The following is a 17,228-nucleotide window of genomic DNA, read 5'->3' on the forward strand; positions in this document are numbered from 1 at the left end:
GGGAAAAGCCTCAAGCAGGGGTTCTCAATCTTTTTCTTTCTGGGGCCCCCCCGCAGCAGATTATAAAAACTCCACAGCCCACCCGTGCCACAACAGCAGCTTTTCTGCATATAAAAGCCAGGGCCAGTATTGGGAGGTAGGAAGCAGGACAATTGCCCCAGGGGTCCCCACAAAGCTAAGTTGCTCAGGCTTCGGCTTCAGCCCCAGGTGGCAGGGCTAGGAGCCCTGGGCTTCAGCCCCACGCTGTGAGGCTTCCGCTTCCTACCCTGGGCCCCAGCAAGTCTAACACTGGCCCTGCTTGGTGGCCCCCCCTGAAACCTGCAGGTGGCCCCCTAGGGGGCCCCAGACCTCTGGTTGAGAACCACTGGCCTAGCATATCAGGAGGTGCTGTTGCATATTTAGAAATACCCAAATTATTTAGTGTTCTTGAGCATAACTTTTATTCATCCAGATCCAAGTCAGTTTCAAAATGAGGCCCCGATTCAGGAAAGCATCTCTGTTCAGTACAGCATGCAAAGGCATGTTTAAGTCACATTGAAGTCAATAGGACTTAAGCATATGCCAGAAGACAAACATGTTCCTAAGTGCTTTCCTGTACAGAGACCTTGTTCTGGATGATTTTAACGATCAATGCACATAGTACTTCTGTTTATGGCCACAAAGGCTAAGTACTGTTCTCTTTGAATTCTGTCCTTCCAATCAATCAGTCAAAGAAATCACACCTTGCAGAGCTTTCAGTAGGGCGAAAAAGATGAGGTAGTCTGATTATGTAACTTCACCCCTTATTTTCTCCTCTACCACATTCTTTGCTTAAAGCACCATTAAAGGAATTTATTTTTTATTCCTTTTCTCCAGTTGAAGTCATTCTTTTGGAAATGTTGGAGTAATTTTAGTTGTTTTCAGACCCATCACAAAGGGTTTGGGGCTCCCTTTGGAACAGCTCTGCGTCTTCCTCTCGCAGAATCTTTCCATCACTCCAGTCTGCTGCGCTTGGTAGATCTCACTAAGGAAGCTGAGAAACCAGTTCCAAAACAGCGTGAAGTGTTTGAATGCCCAGCTCAGTCCAGGCATAACACTGGCAGCCAGGGAAAGTCCTCCAAGTTAACCAGCATGGCGGAGACTTTTGAGTCCACCTCTCTAAGTTCTTATTGTGTTAACCTGCTCCAGTCTCTAATGCCTCATTGAGGCTCCTGATTTAAAAGCCTGTTTCTATAGCCCTTACTCATACTGAATGCTGCTTACTCATACTAGCAGTCTCATTGCATCCAGTTGGATTCCTCCCATAAGTAAGTAGCACTCACCACAAGTCAGAGTTGCAGAATCAAGCCCTATGCAAATTCTGGCCATATGTTTTGTTAGTTGTTGTTTTAAAGTTGAAGCTTGCCCTCTGTATTGCCTCTGCCATTTAATATGGGTACAATTAATTCTGCCCACAACAGAACCCATTTAAATGGCTAACTACCTGCTGCAGGTGCAGTTAATAGGCATCTATGGCATCATGGTCAGAATGGTAGGTGTAATAATTTGTACCCTCAATGCTGGAGGCCAGTTCAGAAAACCTGATCCTCTGAATTTCTGGGAGGCTTCACGACTATAAATGCTTGTGATTACTGGGAAAAAGCCATGCCCCCAAATCATAGGAAGCCATCTGATCTGGCAACATTGCGTGCCCTTGCCACTTCCTTGGTCTTTTCTCTCTGCTTTCTGTTTATTCTTTATGCAAACAACTCCCCCTTCTTTAAAAACTACTGCAAGTGCTTTACTTTATTCCACATTCGATCGAACACTTTTTCAAGCACCAAAGTATTTTTGCAACATGGTAGAAAGAAACAAAGCAATTTAAGAAGACTAGTAACTAGAGAAGTAAGTTTTAAGCTTTCATTTGAAGTGGAATAATGAGTCAATTATACAAATCTCACACGGTAAAACATTTCACCGGAACGGTGCATGATGCCTGGTGTTTGGAACTGGTCAGGGCAGAAAAGGAATGGAGATTCCATAGGTACAATGGAAATCCAGACTGAGAAGGATCTTAAATAGGACCCTAAATAGGATGCATAAAAGCCAATGACAGCATTTGAGGAGCTGCTTAACATGAGAAGAAAGTTAAGAATGAAAGACGAAATCACCTACACGATTCTGAGTCAGATGTCATTTGGCTAGCGTAGATGTTGGCAAACCAGCAAAGAGACTATTACAATAGTCATGGGGTTCTCAAACTTCATTGCACCGCAACCTACTTTGGACAACAAAGTTACTACATGACCCTGGGGGGGGCGAGGAAAGAAGGGGTGGTGCCCGAGTTCCACTGCCCCGGGTGCGGGGAGAGGGAGTCACAGCCTGAGCCCTGCTGCCCTGGGTGGAGGCGGAACATAAGAATGGCCATACTGGGTCAGACCAAAGGTCCATCTAACCCAGTATCCTGTCTTCCGACAGTGGCTAATGCCAGTTGCCCCAGAGAGAATGAACAGAACCAGTAATCAAGTGATCCATCCCTTGTTGCCCATTCCCAGCTTCTGGCAAACAGAGGCTAGGAACACCATCCCTGCCCATCCTGGCTAATAGCCATTGATGGATCTATCCTCCATGAATTTATCTAGGTTCTTTTTTGAACTAGAACTCTGGCTTCAACTTCAGCCCTGCATCCTAGCAAGTCTAACGCTGGCCCCGGCAACCTCATTAAAATGGGGTCGTGACCCACAGTGTGAGAACGGCTGCAATAGTCCATCTGGGAAAGTATCCACAAAGCAGTAACAAATCTGCATCAACAATAGCTAGCTGGAACTAATTCACTGACACTGTCAGCCATGTCAGTATAACGTAGGGGTCTTGGTTTACCATGACTGGTGAAGCAAGGTGCAAATTGTGCCTCCCTATGCCAGCAGAGGCTGCAGGTGGGGAATCCATTCCCCTCGGGAGGCAAGTGGCAGTTATACTGCCACCTTCCCCTACAGCCCCCCGCAGGGAAGGGCAGCTTGAAATTGCAGTTGAGTTCCACAGGAGCCCAAATGGTGGAGGATGCCAAGGACATGATGTGAGTCAATGCATCCACAGGCTGTCCAAACGGCACACCCTTCCTCAGCCAGTGCTGTCCACTTTTGAAGTGCAAAGCTGCCTGTCTGCAGGGGTGTGTGGGGGCCTTACACTCTGGCAGCCCCCCTCTGGGCGGACTCACTGATGCTGGGGTCACTTATGCCTGTATCTGGTCTGAAGTTTCCAAAGCTGTGTGCAGAAGCTTCTCAGGACAAAACAAACTTCAAGAACTCTTGGAGGAAGGAAAGTCAAATAAGCAGTAGAAAACTGAGGAAACGCAGGGTGGGGTTGAGGGTGCATGGCACAGCTAGACAACAAAGAGATTCAGGACAGCATGAGTAGGGAGGGATTTAATGTATGGTTTATGGGGCAAATCCCACCCCACCTCCACGGGTGTAGAGGCCACTCCAGCAGTGGAATAACGAAGGTGCCCAAGGGCAGGAATTAAGGAAACCACTCAGAAAGTGCAGACTTGCTATGTGGCATGGGGACCAGCTCTTTGGTGACGAGGCAAAAAAAAAGGAAGATTCTTTCCATCCTGCCTCGTCCCAGTCCTCAAGCACGTAGCCAAATTCCTCGAGCTGAGGACCTCATTTCAGACTGGGCAGTCCTAGAACTGCGCCAGCGCCACACAGGGGAACGCATCCTTCAGAAAAACCACACAAGGTAGGGTGTTTGAAGTAGCTCAGCAAATTCTCCCTACTGGGATAAGAAAGACAATGCCTCTAAGAATACTGTGGGAAAAGGGGCTAAGGCTGGCATTCAAGAAATATCACAAGATTACAGTTTTTAGTTTATTACAAGAATGAGTCATTTATTCTATTTGCCTTTCACGTTGAAAGTCCCATCACTGTTGTTCTCTTTACAGCCTCAGCCAAGGTCCAGAGATTTTTGCATCCCTCACACGTTTTTTTGGAAAGCAGCAGTATACAGTGCGCCTCTGACCTTTACTGAGATCTATAATGTGCTTGGTTGGTCATTCTTATCCCCCTCTTTTATAACCTCCCCAGCCTGGGCGCGTGTGGCCGAGGTGAACTATTTTACAGAATATTTAAAAGGTTGCAGTCAGACCACAGTCCGCTCTTCCATGCAATGGAGGTTTAAGGAGAGACTGATGGCTTACTCAGTGATTTTAACTGGTGTGGGTTTTGCTGTTTAATAGCACTGGTTACATAAATGTAGATATTTCTCCATTTGCCTCATTCATCTTAATCTTGTGGTTCTTCTCCGAGGGTCGCCATGGGCCGCACAATACCTGTGCACCAATTAAACCCTATTTTGAGAGCCAGTGTAAATAGTTCTTAAGCAGCTCTGTACAGGAGTGAAGTTTACCCCAAGATTACAGCCCATTAGGACCCGATTCTGCTCTTACACAAGTTTTAGCTCTACTGGGAAGCAGCATAGCTTAGTGGCCAGCACCAGACAGGAGACGTGGGTTCTATTCCCACCTCAGCCACTGGATTGCTGGGTGACCTTGGGCAAGACACTTCACCTCTCTGTACCTCAGTTTCCTCATCTATAAAAAAGGGGGATAATGATGCTCACTTCCTTTTCAAAGCGCTTTGAGATCTATGAATGAATAGCACTAGATAGAAATAGGCATTTTTATTTTTATTTCTATTTTTATTACTGGCTCCAGCTGAGTTACTCTAAATTAAGTGAAAGGAGAATCAAATCATTCCCCCCCCCCCCCACTGCGAGTTGAATAACCTAGCTACAAACTTCAGTACTTGAGAGAACAACCTTCACATTTTTATGTCTAATTTTTTCATGTTTTGCCCAGACAGATTTTGTTTTGCTTTGTTTAACTATATCTAATTCAGCCTCTTTTCTAAATCACTGGCATGCTGTTGAAGTAAGTTCAGGGTCAGGTTATGGCTTTTAAAGAAAGAAACAACTGCAAATGGAAAAATTCATCACGCAAGGGAGGGTTTTGGGTGGGATGTCTGATATCATATTTTAGCATTATTTACCCCTTTGCCTGCTCTCCTAATAGATAAGTAAATGTTCAGTGACCTGAGTTTTAAACAGCTTCCTAGTTAACCTTTTGGATTGCTAGATACTTTGGTACTTGATTAGTCTAAAATGTGGAGGCTGTGACAGCTTGTACAGAAGAAATTGTGCCTTGTAGAATTACTTGTGGGGATTGGAGCCAACCACCCGCTACACATCAGGAAAGGTTAATTACACCTCACTTTCATTTGACCTGAATCCCAGGGTGGATAGCTAGACCTCCTGCTCACCTGGTTGTAATATTTGATAGAGGAAACACTCTAAAATTGCATCTCTTAACTTTGCCAGGCAGATGACAATGGCTAGTGTTGGGCTGTTTTAAAATATGCTTGCTTTGTGCATTTTAGAATGGAGGATGGCTGCTTTAAGCTTCAGATCAAACCCACTCTGGTGTCTTCCCACCATGACGCATTCATGGGAGAGACAGCAGTTCTTTTAATGTCTTTTACTCTTCCTGATCGCTCAGATATTCAGCAGCAGTTCAAAAGAAACCATGCCATGCAAGACAAAAAACCAAAACCGTTCAAAATAACACAACGGCAGAGGGCGGCTCCGATGTGCAGAGAAAGCACAGTTGCATCTACTATGCCTTTTACCTGGTGCAACACGGTTCCCGCACGTCTTGCTCCTCCCTTCCCCACCTGTGGGGTTTCTGGCAATACTATCAGGGCTAGAGACCCACACTTGGTGTCAGCGAGGGTGCAAAATTCACTGCTGTGCAGAGAGCCAGCTCAAGACCTCATCTATGAAATCCACGAACCAAGCCTACTGATTTTCTTATAGGTACGATGAAAATCAGCCCCTTCTTCCTTTATTTTGCACCTTTCCTGCTGAGTGAAGGAGATGCAAGAACATTTTAGGCATCTAAAAAAACAATCTAAAATATTCATTTCTGTCTTATCATAGAGTTAATCCCCTGATGGGGTCTTCATGTTTATCCTTCCCTCTTCAAGTTTTCTTCATTATTTCTGTCTCGCGTTAATTTGAACAATGCTCCCTAGATGTAGCCTTTATGATTTAGAATCTCAACTGCTCTTCCCATTAATGGCCTTGATTAATGTGCTTAAAAATGCCTCAAGACATTTGTGACACATTGTGAGAGGGGAACGACAAGGGTTTTGAATATGTTCGATTTAATTTGTGATACTCCTTGTGACTGTGAGCTTGGAGTCCGTTTTACGTTCCTTAGCAAGTGCTTAGATGATTGTTTTTTATTCTGTTACTTTCCAGGCATTGATGTGGAAGGAGCGTGATTTCCAGACAAGTGGCTGCATTTTGTTAGCCAAACTGTGGTAACTTTGGCCAAAGCCTGTTTGGAAAAAGTCATTCATTGTAATTTCAGTCTGTTGATTGGGATTGATCAGGACACACAATTGAATGGGGATAGACACAAGGATGGGTTTTAAGTGGCAGGCTGCAACTTGACCAAAATTTAACATGGGAGAGGGGTGCTATTTGCACACTTCCCCATACCAGGCATTTAAGTGGATCCAGTGTGCAGTTTATAGGGCATCTGTCATATAGCCTATAACTCAGGGTAGACTCTCCATTGCCCACCCCAAGGATTCTGCTTACTCTGCTGAAACCCCTCACCTTCCTCCCTGCAAAGGGAACAGAAGAGGGGGCCAAAGAGGGATCTCAGTCTGCAAGGAATTCAGATCTCCCTTTTGCCCATAGACCTGGGGTCTGCCATCAAAATCCCATGTCTCTTATTTTCTGGTTGCTGGCCTTTTGGCCTTTTATCCATACTGGGCACAAGTTGCAACGGACATTCGTTCAGTTCCTAACATTGAATTCCTAAATCCTATCCCTCTTCAACTTTCTATTCTGTGTTGCAACACAATAATGTATGGTGTGACACAAAAAAGTGTTGATGCAAGACTGATATTTATTTAGCGGTCTCAGTGGAATGATGTGGGTCATGATTACTAAAGATCACTGCCCCGCTCAAGTGGCAGAGGTCAGTGTATGCTGACTTCTTTGGCAGCTGTCACATCTTTTCCTTTATTTTAAAAAACAAATTAAAATGATTATTTATCTTGCAGCAGCAGCAGGGCCAGGGTTCCATTGGACACACACGTTGTAAAGCAACGGTCCTTGACTCAAAGAGTTTCCAGTCTAGGTTAAGATTGTTACAGGATAAGAGATTATAATCCAGGGGCTCAATTGTGCATCCGGATCTGTGTCAATGGAGCCAATAGGGCTCTATGAGGGCGAAGTGGAGCTATCCATACAACTCCAGTTGAAGGATGGGGCTTAGGTTCTGAGTTGCTTACATATAGTACTCGTCCTGGAAATATTTTAGTGTAACAAACATCATGAGAGTACATCAGCTCTATATTTATTTTGGTGAAACTCCTCTTAGAAGTTCTAGAATGAATAGTTAGACTGAAGTTCTGAATGCATATTATGGACCACAAGAAGATCTTCGGCACTGAACCTTACAGTATTCATATGAAAAGAGAAGGATTCTGTTTTATGGGTCTGAGTGTCTTTTTTTCTTATTAACATATGCCCCCTTTTTCTGGATTTTTAAGCAAGCTGTAAACAAAATTTGATGCACATGAAGTTTGATTCATGGAGAATGTAATTTGTCCAGTATAAAAGACTAACACAGGTGATATAACAGCACTGAATTATATGCGTAATTTAAGTAGTATCCATTAAGGAAAGCAGAATTGTTTCCCTGGGATCCATTTATCACTGTTTGCTACTAATTCGAAAGCTCAAGATACAATATGCATCACTCCCGTTATTAGCAATGTCTTTGTGCCGATGTATCATTCCCTCTGCGTCTTCCTGAACTTTCATCCGTTTTGTAATTAATCTTGGGATTTGTTTTAAAGGTTTCTGGCAGATGCGACTCCATCTTTGTTAATGGCAAGGAAATGAAGAGCAAAGTGGATACCATTGTGAACTTTACTTACCAGCATTTTACCACCCAGCTGGAAGTGACGGTCTGGGCTCCACGGCTTCCTTTGCAGATAGAGATCTCGGATACAGAACTTAGCCAGATCAAGGGCTGGAGGATACCTGTCACCTCCAATAAGAGGTAGGATTGCTATATTTGCATAACCTAGGTGCATGCATATGGCCAGGGATTTTAAGGTCCAGCGGGTTCATTTGGAGGCTATTTTTCAGAGGGTAGAACATCCCATTTGCCATCAGAGTTTATAGTCTGCCTTGGGCTGAAACGGTCACTACTGTGATAACGGTAGCCCAAATGCTGTCCTCCTTTCCATCCTGTGAAAACTCCGTGAAATCAAAGCTAGCTGCATGGATGTGAATCTGTGGAAAGAGTGTGGATCTAGCACATCAAGCAGGCAGCACTAAGTACTTAAGGACACAGGGCACGTCTACACTGCAACCACAGGGTGCAATTGCAATGTGTACAAACATACCCGAGCTCGCTTTGGCCTAGCTCACTTGGGAACTGGAGGAGCACAGGGTGGCAGGCACAGGTTTCAGCACGGGCTTCACAAGCCTGCCAGAACCCTGGGTAGTTACTTGGCCCCACACTGAAGGCTGCACAGCTGCGGTTTCACTGCTCTGGTACCCGAGCTGGCTAGATTGACGCAAACTCAGGTTTGTCTATACAAGCTGCCTGCAGACCCTGTGATTGCAGTGTACACATACCCATAGGTATAAATCAAAGGCACTCTAGAACAGACACAGGGGTGGGCAGAGGGCAGGGTATCTGGAGCTCTTGAGTCCTAATCCCAATTCGGAATTCCTGAGTTCTAGTTTGACTGTTTGCGGCCTTGTGCAATTTACTGAAGAGGCCAGCCTCAGTTTCGCCATCTGTAAAATGGGGTAATACTTGCCTATCTCATAGTGGTGCTAACAGAATTTTAGAGCATAAAAAAGACTACACTTTAACTGTGGAGTTATGCTTTAAGGGTTTGCATCATGTATATATATGTCATTTCAATGCACAGAAACTCAACTAGTTCATAGTAACCCTTCCCCCCTCTCCCTCCATGCAGGCATGTCTATAGTTACAGCCTAATTCTCCCATCCTTACTCTCACTGAGTAGCACCTTACTCTGAGCTGTTCTGTTGAAACCATTTTGCCTGAAAAACATGCAGTTGGACCTCGAAATGCTAATATTTGCATGCACAATTCATTGCAGGTGCAAAACCGTGGGCACAATTACTTGTGAGTACAATATTTATTACCCACAAGAATAGATCATGTTGAGGCCTGGCTATAAATCAGGCTTTTAGAGTTGAAGTCCTTGCCCCGTTTTCCTTGTGCTCCACATTAATGTAGCTCAGGAAGCCTCGTTACATCTATTACACAAAATTCTGAAGGGAATATGGCCCTTAGACCCCTTTTAATCTCCTCTTTCCCAGAGAATTCAGGCCCAGTTTCTTTGACATTTCTGAATAGAGATGAGCTTCTCATTTCTGTGGATTATTCCATTTGACCTCTGCTGCACCTTCTCCATGACAGTAATGCAGCACAGGGCTCCAATAATAGACTCACCTTCTGTCCCCTTACTTTTCCTGAGCCTGTATCTGCTATTTCTAAAGTCACAACAAGCAGCAGAAGTGCACTTTGTTTGTGCACAGTGTTGTTTGTCATTTTGTCTCATTGGTCTAGATGATTTGATTTTACCGTTAAGACCAGCAAGCTCGGAATATAAGAATGCGTTCACAAAAGCGGCTTTCAGTGACTTACAGTTTTGCCCATGGTTTGATACTTACACTGACTTACTGTTGCAATGTCATTGTGCCATGTGACACCAGACTTTAAAGAGCACGCAGTGAGTGCCTCAGTTACACAGCCTGGTTATAACACATAGATGTGAAAGAGAGGGGGAGAAACATTTCCCACAAATCATCAGCAATATCAAGAAGGGCAAGGTGGAGCGATCTGAGCAAACATAAAAGCATGTGGGTGAAAAAGGGACAAGGTGAATGAGCATTAAAGCAGCAGATCTTTTGAAGAAGCATCAAGCTTTGTACAAGCAAGTTCTACAGAGGAGCTCAAAGCAGCACTACCAAGAGCTCTGATTTCGGCAAGAAAGCATTGCGGAGTCACAAAAGATTGCGTTCTGATAAAGAGATTCTACTGGCACAAGAGCGGAGGGGGAAAAGGCTTCTTGAGGTCTTTTCTCTTGCCCCTCCCATCCTCAAAGGCCCCATGCTGGAACATCCAACATTTGGACAAGCAGCTAGATTAAGCGTTTCCAGGAATACTACTGTATTGATGAATATCAGGGATAACTTGAAAAATTCTATCGGTGAGCATGGCATGACATCAAATCAAATTTATAATGCAAATGCAAAAGGGTTTCTGGCAGCAGCGATCCTATCACTGAAAATTCTAGTAGTTCCAGCTAGGAGCCTGTTGCCAGCTGTGCTCAGTGATTAGGACACATCTTAGCTGTTGAAGAGACCAGAGAGAAACGAGCAGAATTATTTAGCACTTTACAAGGGGGTGTAACTTGGGGCAATGGGATAAATTAACCAGATATTCTGGCAATGAGCTCACTACAAATGGGCAGATAAACAGACATTTTCTTTTGTCTATCTAGAACAGGGGTCGGCAACCTCTGGCACGCGGCTCGCCGGGGTAAGCACCCTGGTGGGCCGGGCCTGTTTGTTTACCTGCCGCGTCGGCAGGTTCGGCCGATCGCGGCCCCCGATGGCCATGATTCACCGTCCCGGGCCAATGGGGGCTGCGGGAAGCAGCGCGGGCCAAGGGATGTGCTGGCCGCCGCTTCTCGCCACCCCCGTTGGCCCAGGACGGCAAACCGCAGCCAGTGGGAGCCGCAATTGGCCGAACCAGCCGACGCAGCAGGTAAACAAACCGGCCCGGCCCGCCAGGGTCGCGTGCCAGAGGTTGCCGACCCCTGATCTAGAACATGCTCCTGATCAGGTGGCTGTGTCAAAAGGACAGGTACTGAAGAACTGGCACAATGGAAACTTTTCTAACTTTCACAGGTGAAGACAAAGTTGCTCTCTGTGGAGAGAGAAAACATGCTCGTTGATTGAATTGGTGCCAGCTGCTACAGTAGTCCCAGAATCACTAACTTTCATTTGCTTTAGCAATCCAAAGAGATTCACCTTCTGCTGCTTTTGGGCGGGATGCTGCAGTTCTTACTTAGACGCAAATCCAACTGAAGTAAATGGGGTTTTTGCTGGAGTAAATGACTGCAGGATTGGGTTGCTGCTGTTTATTATAGGAATTGGCTTTGAACACCACGCATGGTGAGTTAGACATTCAGCAGTGGTTAACATCATGGACGTTTTGACTTTCAACCCATTACGCACAGCTTTGGACATTTCCCTCCTAGTGTCTAGTGCTGATTTATTGGGCCAGCTGAAATAAAGATAATGGTCTGAGAGCCTGCACTGTTTGCAAGCTGGCAAGCAATCTTAGTTCACTGCTGCTCAAATTACATCTGACCCATTGGCACATCTTTAGCAACCATTGTTTCCCTGAAGGGTGGAAGAAAAAGTGTGGCTGCTGTATTGCTGCAAAAATGTAACTGGTTGTTTGACACTGTGTGTCAGCTGTCTATGCATATGTGACTGGAAAAGTATTTCAGGTTTCGAGTAGAAATAAATTACCCCGGGTTTATGAACCACTAGAATTTTTTTATTTACTTTTGTTCTCTATTTTAAATCAATAGGTAATCAGGGACTAGCATTAGCTATGCTAGCCGTGACATTTGCACTGTATTGGAGCTTCAAAGTTTCCTTTCCTTTTTCATGCTTTGTGTGTTTTACTCAATATTTCATTGTTTTTCCACGTTTAGAGGGGGTTTGTTTTGTTTTTCTCTCTCTGTCTAGGTGTTTATATTACAACAGCACCATGCAGTCTTTGTATCTTCCACATATTTATGGGTTTATACTCAACACCCCAGCGAGGTAGGGAAGTATTATCCCCATTTGACAAACAGAAGAACTGAGGCACAGAGAGGTTAAGCGACTTGCCCAGGGTTGCGCAGGAAGAGAGTGGCAGCTTCAGGAGTTGAACTTAGGTCTCTTGCTTCTCAGCAGCGTTTTAGCTTATATTAGTCACTACTAAACTGCCTTGGAACAGTGTAATGTTGTGTGAATGCCATACATCCGAAATGTGCTCTTGTATCATCCACTGGGAATTCGTTCCAAATGGAGAAAGCTTTCCTTTAACACCCAAGAACCTCCCAAAGTTCTGCGTTAGAACAATAACCTTTGTATTGTCTGAACACAAAAACAACATAAGAGTCGATATTGTCTGTCCAAAAGATCTCACGAGCTGTTCAAGAACTAGGACTGGTATTTTTTAAGAGGGCTAAAAGTTAGGCATATAGCTCCTTTTGAAATGCAATGAGAATTGCTGCCTAACTCCCTTAGATTCCTTTGAAAATCTTAGTCTATATTATTAGGAAGTCTTTAATCCTACAAAAAGCAATAGAGAGTCCTGTTGCACCTTTTAAGACTAACAGATGTATTGGAGCATAAGCTTTCGTGGGTGAATACGTCTGACGAAGTGGGTATTCACCCACAAAAGCTTATGCTCCAATACATCTGTTAGTCTTAAAGGTGCCATAGGACTCTCTGTTGCTTTTTACAGATCCAGACTAACACAGCTACCCCTCTGATACTTTAATCCTACAGTTAAGGCTACGTTTATGTCATGGAGGTCACGGAAGCCATGTCCGTGACTTCCAAAGACCTCTGTGACATTCCCCAGGGGCTGCGGGACTCTGGAGCTGGCAGCCAGCAGGGGCCCTGGCAGGGTTCCAGTGATAGGGGGCCTCCTGCAAGGTTCCAGCAACTGGTGACAGATTCCTGAGGGGGGCCTCCTCAGGGTTCCAGCAACAGGTGAAAGCCTCATGCAGGGTGGGAGGATGCCTGAGGTGAGCAGTTGGGGTTGTCCCATTTTCTCTTTGGGAAATATGGGCACCCTGTAGCTCCCAGCCACCGTGGGTGGAGGGGGATCCCCCCTGCAGCTTCCAGCTGCTGCAGGCGGAGGGGGAACCCCACAGCTTCCAGCCACCAGGGTGGTGTGGGAAACCATGGAGCCGTAGCAGCAAAAATCACAGACAGGTCACTGCTTCCGTGAACTTTTGTTTATAGCCTGAGACCTGTCCGTGACTTTTACTAAAATAACCATGACAAAATCTTAGCCATACCTATAATGAAAGGGTCTGTTGATACCATGTTATTGTCCACATACCATAGTAATGGAGGGCCTAAAACTGTGTGTAATAGTAATATGTGTGTATTGATCCTTTCTTGCTTAAATATCTTCTGATGTGCAAATTTTCTCAAGGGAAAGTAGGAAGATAGGGTAAAATATAAACATAGTGGCAGACATCCTGAATTCCTTGCTCCCTTTGGATTGGTATGACAAGTTTTCACCTGCTCCTTACTGAATTAAATGGCTTTGACTTCAGTAGAAACTGCATCAGAACAGAGTGAGGAATTTAGGATTTGGGCTATTCTAAAGAAGGGGCATATACAAAGCAGTCTCCATTGTGTATAAGCAGAAATAGGGCTTACTATGCCAATCCATAAATATAGGATGAACTTTTATACTTATCCATATGAGACAGAGAATCATAATTTAATCTATGGTGCGTGCCACTTTCAATAGTGGCAGTCAATTTTCCAGATGAAAATCTGTTCTCTAGCTAGGTATATGCTCATGACTAATGTACTGTATGGAGCCCTTGAGCAGCAGAATGCTAATAGGAAGACTGTTGGTGGAATGAACAGCAGAAAAGCCTACAATCTCAGCAAATGAAAGGAATATATTCAACTTAAAGTCAAATAATAGAGTGAGCACAAGGCCCCCATAGAGTCCGACAGTCTAACAAGAGCATTTATTTTGTTTCATTATGCACCTGGAAAATAATGATCCTTTCCTGGAAGTTCTCAGCTATTTACATGAGACGCGTTGCTTCAGCGCGCATCAATGGGAAATGCATGGCGAGAGCCTCACACTACAAGCTGAAACTATACTTCTGCAGTTTAAATCAGTGTTTGCCTACTATGATAGCACCCTATTTTCATGAGGCTCCTAGGGAAACAGCCTTAGTCTAGCTTATACTTCAGCATAAAGTAAGCAATATAATTCAAAACACCCTATTTCACCCAGCAATTATCCCTACTGCACAGTCACCAAGACTAAAGCCTGTGGAGAATCATAGTAACTTTGAAGGGGTTTAGGGCCAAATGTAATAAGAGTTTTACATAAAGAAGGCGATGGATCTAAATTCCAGTCTGTGGTGGGTGAGAGTTATTTGCTCAGAACCTGCTTGGGGCATATCTACAAGGGGACACCAGAAAAGTTAAGTTGAATTAACTAAAAGTGTGAATTTAAAGTGTATTAGTTAAAGTGCATTCAACTCGTATGTGGGAAGACATGGAGGTCCACCTGACCAAGAGGGGAAGAGCATCTTCATGCACTGGCTCACCAGCCTAGCGAGAAGGGTTAAAACTAGGTTCATAGGAGGCAGGTGAGAAACGGTTGAGCTTAACAAAGGGCTGGATGTTGGCGCGGAGCGGGGATGGGACATGGAAAATCACAGTAGGGTCACAGGAGCAACAAGATGGAAACCAGTGGGAGAATCTGCTCACCATCTTATATGTCTATACACAAATGCAAGGAGTATGGGGAATAAAATAGGAAGAACTGGAAGTATTAGTACATAATTACTTAATTGGCATCACAGACTGACTTGGTGGGATAAGACCCATGACTAGAATATTGGTATAGATAGGAAGGCCAGGCATGGAAAAAGGGAGATGTTGCAATATACACAAGAATACACAAGAAATACACAATATACACAAGAAAATACTTGTCCTGAGGTCCAGAAGGAGGTGGGTGTATTAACAGGAGCAGAGCCGGCTCTACTGTTTTTGCCACCCCAAGCAGCGCGCCGAATTGCTGCCGCGGATGGCAGGGGCAGTCCGTGTGCCGTTAGGGCGGCACGTGCGTTTCTGCGGCGGCGGCAATTCGGCGGCAGCTTCTGTCTTCAGCCAGAAGACAGAAGCCGCTGAATTGCCACCGTGGGCAGCTGAACATAGAAGTTGCCACCGCCGCGGAAACGCGCGTGCCGCCTTAACGGCACAGGGACTGCCCCCGCCGTCCGCGGCGGCAATTCGGCGCGCTGCTTGAAGCGGCAAAAACACACAGACTGCCGCCCCTTGTAGATTGCCGCCCCAAGCACCTGCTTGGAATGCTGGTGCCTGGAGCCGGCCCTGACAGGAGTGTTGTATGTAAGACATGGGAGGTAATTGCCTTGCTCTACTCACCGGTGATGAGGCCTCAGCTAGAGTACTGTGGCCCTCTCTGGGCGCCATGCTTCAGGAAATATGGATAAATTGGAGAGAGTCTAGAGGAGAGCAACAAAAATGACAAAAGGTTTAGAACACCTGTCCTGTGAGGAAAGGTTAAAAAAAATTGGGCATGTTGAATCTTGAGAAAAAAGACTGCGGGGAAAGTCTTCAACTATGTTAAGGGCTGTTATAAAGAGGACTGCGATCAATTGTTCATCTTCATGTCCATTGAAGGTAGGACAAGAAGTAATGGCTGAATCTGCATCAAAGGAGATTTAGGTTAGTTATTAGGAAAAACTTGCTAACTATAAGGGGAGTTAAGCTCTGGAATAAGTTTCCAAGGAAGGTTGTGGAATCCCCGTCATTGGAGGCTTTTAAGAACAGGTTGAACAAACACACGTGTCAGGGGATGGTCTATGTTTACTTGGTCCTGCCTCAGCATAGGAGACTGGCCTTTATGATGTCTAGCAGTCCCTTCTATCCCTACATTTCCCTGATTCTATATGTACACTTTCATTCAGAATAAAGTAGCTTTTAAAAGTGAAGTAGCCTTCCAATTTGAATTAAGCTGAAGTGAACTAAGGCCACATTACTTCTGCATCAGATCATCCACTCAGAGGTTCAACATGCTTTAAGTAATTCCCTTTAAATTAATACCATTTAGTGAATTCAGCTTAACTTCCCGTGTAGAGAGTTTGATCGGTAGATTTTATTTTTAACATCTGTGAAGATACCACATCATATTTCTTGATGAAACAATGGGTTGAATGTGTGTAGCAGACTTGTGTGGCTTCCAGAAATCAAGGTCTAATGGTGTGAAGTTTTCTATTTGAAAAAGTCAGATTTTTCTGCATCTAGTAGTGTTGCAAAAAAGCCTTAAAAACGTAAATTTTCTTTTTTATGGCATTTCAGATTCAAATACCAGCTAAACTACATTCACTGCTTCTCTTTTTCTGTTAAAAAACCTTAGCAACCGGCTTGAGAACCTGCATGCCTAGTTTCAAATTAAAATTAAAATGAACAAGCTTAAACCACTTGTAGAACAGCTCTATAATAGAAAAGCAGACAGATCACTGATTATATCATTTCTAGCAGGCACCATTATAACAGGGTTGTTTTAACTCTACCCTCTAGCAAGGATTTTATCTGTCTGAAATGTAAATGAAATGGAATTCTGGCAACCTTGGTGCAGTCCAGACAAGCAAAAATCTTCTGAATACATTTGTCTATATGTCTAAGCAGAATTCTGAAAGGTATTCAAAGCACAAGGCTCACTAACCTTAGAGGTAACCAGAAAAAAAAGGCAATATGAAGCAGTAGCTTGCATTTAAGAGGACACATCTTAAAATGAGCTCAAGGAAGTTCAAGGAAGGATTTTAGGCCTACTAAGATCACTAACAAGACGTTAAGGACCATGTAATGTAATGGATTCCAGACACTTTGTTGGGTCCGAGAAGGCAAAGTACTGAAAAGCTCTGTCTTATTAACTGAGTCAGGGAGTTGTGGCTTTGAAGTGGAAATGGGTATAATTCGTTTAAAAACATCCTTGAATTAAAGAAGGACAACTTGAATTGGCACCTGGCAATGGAAATTTGCAAAGCATGTTCTGAAACTGCCAGCACATCACTTTCTGTCTTTGCACCAACATTACGGGGCGTGGGCTTAGTCTCAGACATTCTAAGATCTAACGTACTCTCAAAACTTTTCTAACATTCTAAATTTTTGTGCAACGGAAAAGTTTTAAGGTACTAAGAAATGTGGACTTGTATGTAGAAATATTCAGATGACAACAACAGTGGGCTATATTACAAAACCCTTCCCAGGAAGATGAACCCTGGTGATTCCATGCCTGGAGAGGTCTGGAGTCTGCAGTGAAAGCAATAATTGGAGTGATC

General features: G+C 44.3%; 1 protein-coding gene across 1 annotated transcript in view; it reads left to right on the forward strand.

The window, feature by feature from the left end:
- TMEM132B (transmembrane protein 132B) overlaps window positions 1-17,228 on the forward strand; it is a 379,313-nt gene that overhangs the window by 349,753 nt on the left and 12,332 nt on the right. The window contains exon 6 of the mRNA XM_034791339.1: window positions 7,893-8,098. Coding sequence (XP_034647230.1) covers window positions 7,893-8,098 — 206 coding nt within the window. The remainder of the gene's footprint in view (window positions 1-7,892; window positions 8,099-17,228) is intronic.

This window comes from Trachemys scripta, chromosome 15, assembly GCF_013100865.1.
Source record: "Trachemys scripta elegans isolate TJP31775 chromosome 15, CAS_Tse_1.0, whole genome shotgun sequence".
In the NCBI taxonomy this organism is placed as follows: domain Eukaryota; kingdom Metazoa; phylum Chordata; order Testudines; family Emydidae; genus Trachemys; species Trachemys scripta.